The sequence below is a fragment of the Trachymyrmex septentrionalis genome, unplaced genomic scaffold, assembly GCF_001594115.1.
Source record: "Trachymyrmex septentrionalis isolate Tsep2-gDNA-1 unplaced genomic scaffold, Tsep1.0 scaffold74, whole genome shotgun sequence".
NCBI classification, from domain to species: domain Eukaryota; kingdom Metazoa; phylum Arthropoda; class Insecta; order Hymenoptera; family Formicidae; genus Trachymyrmex; species Trachymyrmex septentrionalis.
The window spans coordinates 1,446,239-1,455,724 of NW_017305927.1; the positions used below are offsets into that span (position 1 = coordinate 1,446,239).

Below are 9,486 nucleotides of genomic sequence, written 5' to 3' on the forward strand. Positions count from 1 at the left end.
GACGTGCAATTTGGCTCGGAACTTAAGTTCGGCCAGCAAGTTCTATGAAGTTGAACGAGTTTCGCGGAACCATACTTTCTTAAGAAGACGAACTATGGACATCTATAAGAAATAAAATTCTTAAACATTATTAACGGAGACAAACTCACAGTATATTAATTTAGTCATAAACAATCTTTGAAAACACACGAAGATAGTCGTAGAGAATCACTGCGTTTCATAATTCTAGAATGGTGCAGAATAAGAGCAATCACAAAGCGATTCGTTCGGGGTTCCTTTAAATATTTCCAACTTTTTCCTACATGCGCCTGGTTCTTCATTGATATTCCCTCAAGCTGTCATTTGTAATTTTTAATATGAGCACGTGCTTCCTCTTGTTCGAAGGGCATATGGTTCCAGAGGTTTCCTCATCGATTATCCAAGATGGAAAATAATAAAATTCTTCGGCCTTGAAATTTACATATCTCGAGGCAGGATGTAGAGGAAATAACACGAAAATTGCAAGTTGCTTCCTCGATTATTAGCGTTTTTATTCCGATATTCTATTTTAGCTTTCTCTTACTTTTTCATGCTACATAAAAGCTCGTTATAAAAAAAGATATAGATATTAAATTTAATTACAGTTAATCAATATCCATTTATTTGAGCGATTAGTATTGCGTACGCTTACATATAACTCTTCACGCTCATAAAAGAGACAACGTATATTAATAATATAAATACAAGTCAAATATGTACCTACAAAAATTTGAATTCGTTTTTTCCACATGTCGTTTGTCATAAAAGTGAGTATTCGTATATTCAGCAAGTCACGTTCCGCTATTGCAAAATTCGGTCACGTATTTCATCTGTTATAGATGTGTATAACTATATAGTTATGTGACGTCTACTCGTAGAGCATTGACAATTAAAGCTAGAGTTAGAAGTTAGAACGATAAACGTTGTAAACAACGTGCTGCTATCTGGCACGAGATCACAGCGCTTGACATTAAAATAGTCGGCACAAGTTAGTTATTTTCTCTTTAACTTATCACAATTTAGTTCGAACTTTTCGATATTGTTACTGCATCAAACCATGTTCCATCGCGAACTCTATTTATTTGTTTGTTATTTTGAGGGAAAAAAAACTTCCATTGTCACTTTAGTAATTCTCCAAAGAAAAAGTAACACTGATTGAGGCCATGAATCGTTTATAGAGAATACTGAAGAAACAAGAATACAGAAGCTTTTCCGCAAACATATAAGAATTACAAAAAAATATTTTTTATATTTTCCCACTGTCGAGCTTTACCCAAGATAATTATCCTGGCAGAAGCGATCGAAAATCGTTCGCCTCTTAATCTGGTTCATCCAAATTAAGATTAACGTATGATAACGTTCATTTGCTAAGTTTGTGACTTGTCAAATTCATGGCGTACGGCGACCGTGCGTTCGTGCTTAAATAAAATTTGCCCCGATACTTGGTATCAGCTGCGTAACCCATATAAGCCTCAGGTTTCCACACGCAATTTGCCAAGATCCCAGGTCGCCATTTTGAGCATCGACTTGCGGGAAATCCATAAGGGTTCTCCACTGATTCCGCGTAATAACGCCACGCCCGATTGTGTCCACAGGTAACTAAACAGAAAACAATGATTTACTTTTAGCGAAACTTGTGACGGAGTTGCTTCAAAACGCGATATTAACTCTCTAATGTTGACTCCAAAATTTGTAACATTGCAGTTATTAACGGAATTTGTGAGACCCATCTTAGATAGCACTAAATATTCTACGAATATTTTTATAAAATGCAAATTCCTAATTTAGGAATATTTCAAACGAATGTTTTATGAATATTAGAATTGAATAGAATTTCGTAATGTTACTTTATTTATATCATGTTTATTTATTTTAAAAAACCCTTTTATAAATTTAAATTTCGTTTATTTTGACCGAAGTTACAGTTGCTTGAATTTTGTAATTTGTAGCGCTACGAATTTTTATTCCCGACTTAATATATAGAATATTCTATTGAGAAATTCATATCCGTAATAAAAAGAACATTTATAGAATGTTTCTCAGAATATTCGTAGAGTTAGTATATTGCGCGTACATAGTGTACCAATTTTACAATATGGATAAGATCAGATCCAGACGTATGTAAAAATACATAGAATATTGTATAAAATATTCTATGCATGTTCGTAGAACATTTATAATTGTGTCATTCAAATATTGTGAATATATCATTAATGTTTGACAATATTTTCAGTATTTATTGAATATATGAGTATTCTAAGTAAATATTTGTAAAACATTTCTATAGTATATTTATGTACTATCTATGATTTAATATATGTCAATTAAAAGGCACCAATTAATTTCAAGGAAATCTTATATAACGAGGAAACTCTTATTAAAAAAAGAATGAATTACTAAGTTTATTTTAATATTAGGTTGAGGCAAATAAAATAACAGTTTTCTATAATATGTGGTTTATTGTAATATTCGGTTTATTATAATATATGATAATTTTCCAATATATTCTACAACATTTTTAAAAAATTAGCAATTATACTATTTGATAGAGCAAAATTTCAGCTTTCAAAATCTATATATTTTTTATTGCGATATAATGTTTTTTAACGGAGTTATGAGCAATCAAAATCAGAATTCTTTTTTTTACTTAATCCGCGAATAATTCAGCAACAAAAAAATCGTAGGAACCTTATTAAAAACCGATTTTGTAGAGAAAACTTCAAGCTTCCACGATAGATAACAAAAAATTTTGTCAATTTTGTTTGGGCATGTGATAGACTTACAAAGTTAGAAGAAAATTTTTTCAGTTGATAGTTTTTTATACGTAGAAATTATCAAATTTATATAAACTAAAAAAATATAGTAAATTTTTGAAAATAAAATTTTCAAGCCTTAAAATTCTTTTTTAAATTTAAATTTTGTTCATTTTTTAATGAAGTTACGTATTACTAATAAGCTGCTCTTATTAGTAATACAGAAAAATGTCATTTTATTTGCATCAACTTAATAACAATAATTCAAGTTTGTTGATGTAACATAAAGAATATAGAATTGAGTGGATTCAATACCGTCAGCTCTGGAAGGTTAAAAGAGGTATTTCGAGAAAGAAAGATCTCGACAATAGTGAAAGAGAGCGCGGCTCGACACGTAACGAGTTACTCACTGTATTGATTTATGAATTTCCTGAAGCCCATGCGAACGATGCTCTTCAAATCACAGCCGGGCTGTCGTCTCACGCCACCGTTCGGGTAAAAATCGACGTGACCAAGTGGATTTGGAAATCCAAAATTGCCGCCGTCAGTATGAATGACATCAACGAAGGCAGCGTCGGCCCATGTCAAGTGACCGTCCTCACCGGTATTCATGTACAATGGATAAGCCGGGTCCAGTCCAGTAATTCTACCTATCTAAAAGCGCGTTTCTCAAATACACACACACACATACACTTAACATATAGTCTGTCGGTCTCGTCGATATCGCATCTCGATTGAAACTCCTGGCACTAATGCAGTTCCGATAATGCGGCCTTCGATTAGTCGAGCAAACGGTGCAATGCGGTGTAACTGTGATGATCGTTATTAGCGGATTCTACAGTATCTAACCTTTCGAGGTGCCAAAGCTTTTCCCATAAAGCCAGCAACTTCCGCGCCCAAACTGAAGCCGATCACATGAATTTTGGATAAAGGTACAGCTTTCTGTGCGTCGAGCCAACTTATCATGTGCGCTAAGTAAGGTCCAACAACTTTGGCATTTCTCACTGCTGTTATGTACCATGGTAAGACTGCTAGTTTAGGCCAGTTTATCAATATCACGTTATAGTGCCCACGACGCAGATAAGCTGAAACAAAAAGTAAATTAGATTCATAAAATAAATGTTTGAATTGTAAAGCTATACATTAAACCGTTATAAATTAATAAACTGTAGAAACAAAAACTCTGAAATACCAAAGTCTTCGTACATAAAAAAAAAAGTATAAAAAAGGCATCGTTCAATCGCTTCACTCGATAATGTAAACCATGTTTGTAAAAATTACACAAAGAAACCAAACAAGTAGAAAATAAAATTCCTCTTTTTTAAGCAAATAAACAAAACGGCTGTTTTTCAAAGCTAAAACAAAAGATAATTTTTATATTATAAAACTATATATCAAATTTTTAATATAAATTATTAAATTATAGAAAAATAATAACTTTAAAGTACTACAGCCTTTTTACACATAAAAAATACGTTCAAAAAGAAAAAAAAAATCATCATTCTCTTGATAACTTAAACGGGGTTTGGAGAAATTTAGAAGCAATCAAATAAACAGGAAGTAGATTTTTTTTGTTTTAACAAGAAATGAACAAAGGCAACTCCTTTGGGGTCAGTAAAAGTTGAATTGGATCAATTTGTGCGCTGAAGAGTGGAAAACTTCACAATTTATTGTGGTAAGTTATGGTGTCCACTATTCGTCATTCTGACAGTCTCGTGAGGTTTAACAAGGATCTGTAGATCATGTAGTTACTAATGGATTTAGCCTATTCGCTCACCATGAACTTTACGAGCGGAAAGAAAAACGAAGGCATGGCGATGACTTTTAAGAAACTATTTTCGCATTCAGAGCGATACGTCGCTGTAACATCACGCGCCTACCAAGAAGCTGGAAATGGCCACATACATTTATCATGATCATCGGAGTTTCGTGAAACAAACTCAAATTTATTTCACAAATTTTTCAGATATTCTTAAAACTTTTTCCGTGAGTGAAGCGCTGTCGAGTTTGGCAGAACGCTATTTCCCTTATGCATTTACGTCAAAGCCTTTTTCGTGAACAATAACTTTGTATGCGACATGCTGCTTATCGGTTTTGGATATTTATATGGTACGTACCATTTCGTATACTAGTGGGACCTTTTCCTGAACTACTGTCGCTGTATCCGTGAATGTAAATAATAGTCGGGTGTTTATCGTTGAAGTTACTCTTTCGCAGCGTTGTGACATCATTAAAATCCAATACATTCGGATACGTTGGATTCCGCCTGTCGTAGATTAATGCAAAACGCAAGAAAAATGTCGCTATGATGAGCAAAATTTGTGGAATTTAATACAATCGATGATGGACTCGTTGTTTTGCAGCCTATCGGAAAACTAATCTTCAAATTCTAGTTAATGATTAATTAACGATCTAGCTTACATCTTTCTAAAGAACTAATAGATTAACAAAATTTCTGTTTAATTATTATTAATTTCCGTTTAATATCCTTGGTCTTAATGTAACGATAGGTAACGATATTAAATTACAATTAAAGCGTTTGTGGAATAGGTACATTATTGCGTGACAGTAATTCTGATTCATCCACATGTACCTGGTATACAATAGAAATTGGACGTCCCGATTCAATTGGATGGGGCAGCAATAGAAGCACGTACCGGTCGGAAGCAGAGTCAGATGCAATATAGTGTCCCCTGTAACAAAAGTGAAGAGATAATACCTTTAACGGAAATCTGATGAACTAATCAATTTCAATCTCGCGATCGAATAAGGCATGATATATGTATGAGACTTCAATTGAAGAATCACAAATAGCAAATATTAATATTCAGTTTATGGTACTTTTATTTTTCAATTGATTCAGTCAGGTTAAAAAATTCATTTGACAAATACCGTCAGCACATAATGTATTTCGAAAGGCTCTGTTGGCTCAACCCTCTACGCGTTTCTTTCGTATTAAATTGTGCATAAAGCTAACGACAACGACGGTCGCCCTCGACCAATCGCCGCGGTCGTCGTCATTGAACCTGGCGATGGTCACGTTATGTCGCGTGTCGTATGACCGACGGAGATTGTCGGCGCGCGATACCCACTCCATCGAAGAATCCCTTTAGTTCCCCTCGTCGTGCAAAATGTTTCCACGCGGAACACAGCCAGGAACATTGCTCGGTTTCGCGGACACGCCAAAGCACTTATATTTATCTAAAAGGTAAATACGTTTCTAGCTGTGTTTCCTAGCTGTGTTAACTTTCTTCGTGTTCAATTTATTTAATCTTCTGGAGTTGACGCCAAAATAATAATTAATAGTTACTGATGTCGTGGATGTATAAAAGCACTTTCAACGTTTGCCAACGCCAACATTAGCATATATATGTATTATAGAAGGCGTCTTTATTCACAACATCAGTAACAATACCATATATAATTATTTATATTGAACGTAGCTCAATATTTAGCCAATGTATGCAAAGTTGGCATATACAATGGTTACTACAATGGCTATTTACATTGTGAATTTTAGATCGCAACCTATAATTTGGCCTAAATTATTTAGGTCCTTTGCTGTAAAAAAAAAACATTTGAGAGAGATGACTTGACCTGGTATCAGCTACCGCGTTATCCAACCATCATTTGTTAATCAAAATAACATAAAAAATGAATAGACTAATCACTAGTAAGTATATTTTAATAAAAATTATACTTTTAACAAAAATAATATAAATAAAGTTGCAAATATAGCTTAAAGAAAATTGAATTGTTTGACATTCTTGACAAAGAAATTTATGATTGAGTAAGTCTAATAAGGCCGGTCTTATCAACTTCGATAACTTAATTGGCGGATTAAATATTGCCAACTGCAAGATTTAAAAAAATTTTTTTCTGGCGAGATATCGAGTACTCATATGTTAGTCTCGGCTTTTTCGCGATTGAGAAATTTGCCATTATTAAGAACTTATGCTGTTATTATCACATCATTCTTCAGCTCCCAGAAAATTAGGTTATGTTTGTAGTCTTGCAGTTGGCAATACTGAAATTTAATCGACCGATTAGCTTAATCGGAGGTGAGACCGGGCCACAGATCCACGTCAGCTCTAAATTAAGATATGCTTCTTTTTCAAGGGGAATTATCGTCTCCTTCAATCGATTAACATTTTAATAATCTACACAAAAAGAACAATGTTGAAAGACTTAAAATTTTGTTAGGTACAGATCTGAAAATAATTTTGTTCAAGCATCAAAATATTATTATTTTGGAAACTCATTAATAGAATATACAAATTTTTTGGAGCATTGCTCATTATTTCTTATTTTCCAACATAATTATTTTGATGGTTTAACAAAATTATTTTCTGTATTCAGTAAAATTTTAAATCATTCACAAAATCATTCTTTCCATGTAGAATCTACGTTTTTGATTAAATTCTGATTGAGCTATTGTATTCAAACGAATTAATCATCGAACAATGAATGTCATAACTTCCACCTGAAGTATAAACTCAAGAATAAACACACCAAAATATATCTTGTATCGATTGTAATTTAAGTTCGTTAATGAATGCGCTACAAAAAATTTAAACGGCTCTAACTTCATTAAAAATGAACCAAATTTAAGTTAGAAAAGGGTTTTAAAGCTTAAGCTCTTTTCTTTCACGATTATTATCTTTTGAGTTTCTGTAAGTGATAATTTTTTCATGTAGAAAGTACGAGCTGAATAAAATGGGCAATTTTCTTCTCACTTTGTGGGCTTGTCACGTACCCCCCCCCAAAAAAAAATTTGAGAAAATTTTTGACTTTTTAACACAATAGTTAAAGGTTTAATAGTTAAAGGTTTCGCTACAAAATTGTTTTTTTTTTTAATGTTCTGAAGATCTTTTGTTACTGAGTTATTACGAGTTAAATAAAAGAAACGTCTTGCTTTCGATTTCTCATAACTCCGTTAAGAATCATTGTCCGCAATTCAAGAAATATATTTTTAAAACTAAATTTTACTCTAACAAATTGTCAAATTTTTTTAAAAACATATAAACGTAATGCAAATAAAATAATGCTACGAACTTTTGTTCCAATTCAATATATCTCGTTGTTTGGTAGCATGTATCAACACAACGCCAAGGAAAACATAAGAATAATTTGCTGTTTTTTTTTTCTACTTAGGCAACGCACGTGATGTCGTGTTCCGACGTAATTAAGCTTGCATGGAAAACGTTAAGTGGCTGTCGAGTTTGCTTGTCCGCTTGCATTTTGCAACCCTTTATATCCAGCGAGCGCTAGAGCATTGAAAATAAATGATGAATTTTTACGAAAATTTATATCGAATAACAGTTTTAATCAATTTATGAAAAAATATTTTTTAAGTATTCACATTATCAAACAAAAAATTAAATAAATAAATAAATATTATTATTCTCGACGGGGTACAGCAAATGTTTGAGATCAAAATTTTAACTCATGATATTTACTAGTTGCAAAACTGTACGTGACACACTTGAATGATCGAGACAGAGCAAACGATTTTTACGATTAGTGAAAGCCTCTAAATATAATTTACGACCTAGAGCGCGGGGATTTGTTTCCCGATTGCGTAACGGGATAATTAAACACATTTTCAAGTAGCCCCTCGAGAAATAGGTCACCGTTTACACTTTCGCCATGATAATTCACGATGCATTTTTACGCCTGGCTGCTCGTGCTCAAAACATTCCACCACAGAAAACAATCGTGACCAATGATTATATCAACGCGAGGATTGACGCTACCGCAGGATCTGTTCGTGAAAGAAACTTTTACGATCGGAGAAACGTTATCTTTTCCAACAAACCGTTAGCAGGTGAGAAGAGTGAACGGGGATAATATAGAGATTGGACTTTTGCAATGTCGGTCATCGTCTTATGCACAACCGTTACAGCAAAACGTCAGACTTTTTATTATCGACATAATCAACATTACCAAGCAACAACTATGCGCCTTCGCGATTTGCACCGGTTTGATGACGCTGCATCGAGAATGCATTTCACGCGGCGCTATTCTTCGAACAGTGGGAATGTTTGCGGTATCGCCGAAACAAAGACTACAATATCTTTTAACGTGGCAATCGTAGAGAAAGATAGATAAAGAGTTTATTAACCTTCACCGTGTATGCATTTTTTTAGTATCCGTGTATACATTTTAAGTATATACGTGGCTTGTTATCATCCGGTATTTTCTTAATGATTAAGATTGTAAGATAATTTAAGATGGTCTTGAAATAAGAATGGACTGTGAATACCGACCGAAGATTGTGAAATTCGAACCTAGTGATCGTTGGACAATTTTCTTAATCATTCGCGTCTAGCAAAAAATGATGGTTATATTTTAGAACTTCTTTAAAACAAAATTCTGCCTCCCCCCTCCCTAAATTTACCGCCCCTAGACATAGTTTAAATTAGTCTGTAGCAATATGGCATTACATCCCGCAAGTTTTTGTAGGAGAACGGCACACCCGACTTATTTTCAAAATATTTATAAAGGCCATTATACGTGTACAAAAATTTTTGTCATAGAATTACAAGTAAATCGACCAACCCCCAAATCAAAATTGCAATCTTTCACGTTTTAAAACGATTGTAATTAGGCGATATTCTTATGGCGATTACAACTAAAATTTATATACGTATGATGGCCTTAATTTAAAAAATTGTCTGGATGTAAATGATTTTCGTTTACACAGAGGATTAAT

At 33.4% G+C, this 9,486-nt stretch overlaps 3 protein-coding genes across 4 annotated transcripts in view; 2 read left to right on the plus strand and 1 right to left on the minus strand.

Moving 5' to 3' along the window:
* LOC108754038 (eukaryotic translation initiation factor 4 gamma) overlaps positions 1-9,486 on the plus strand; it is a 44,784-nt gene that overhangs the window by 23,884 nt on the left and 11,414 nt on the right. The window lies entirely within an intron of this gene.
* Positions 752-9,486, minus strand: part of LOC108754039 (pancreatic lipase-related protein 2) — an 11,352-nt gene continuing 2,617 nt past the window's right edge. The window contains exons 2-6 of the mRNA XM_018496070.1: positions 5,365-5,464; positions 4,889-5,037; positions 3,621-3,856; positions 3,182-3,425; positions 752-1,617 (exon numbers count right to left, since the gene is read on the minus strand). Of these exons, the coding sequence (XP_018351572.1) occupies positions 1,379-1,617; positions 3,182-3,425; positions 3,621-3,856; positions 4,889-5,037; positions 5,365-5,464 (968 nt within the window). The 3' untranslated portion in view covers positions 752-1,378. The remainder of the gene's footprint in view (positions 1,618-3,181; positions 3,426-3,620; positions 3,857-4,888; positions 5,038-5,364; positions 5,465-9,486) is intronic.
* LOC108754040 lies at positions 8,421-8,882 on the plus strand. Its single transcript, XM_018496071.1, has 2 exons — positions 8,421-8,598; positions 8,677-8,882. Exons 1-2 carry the CDS (start codon positions 8,421-8,423, stop codon positions 8,880-8,882), a joined length of 384 nt encoding a protein of 127 aa, XP_018351573.1.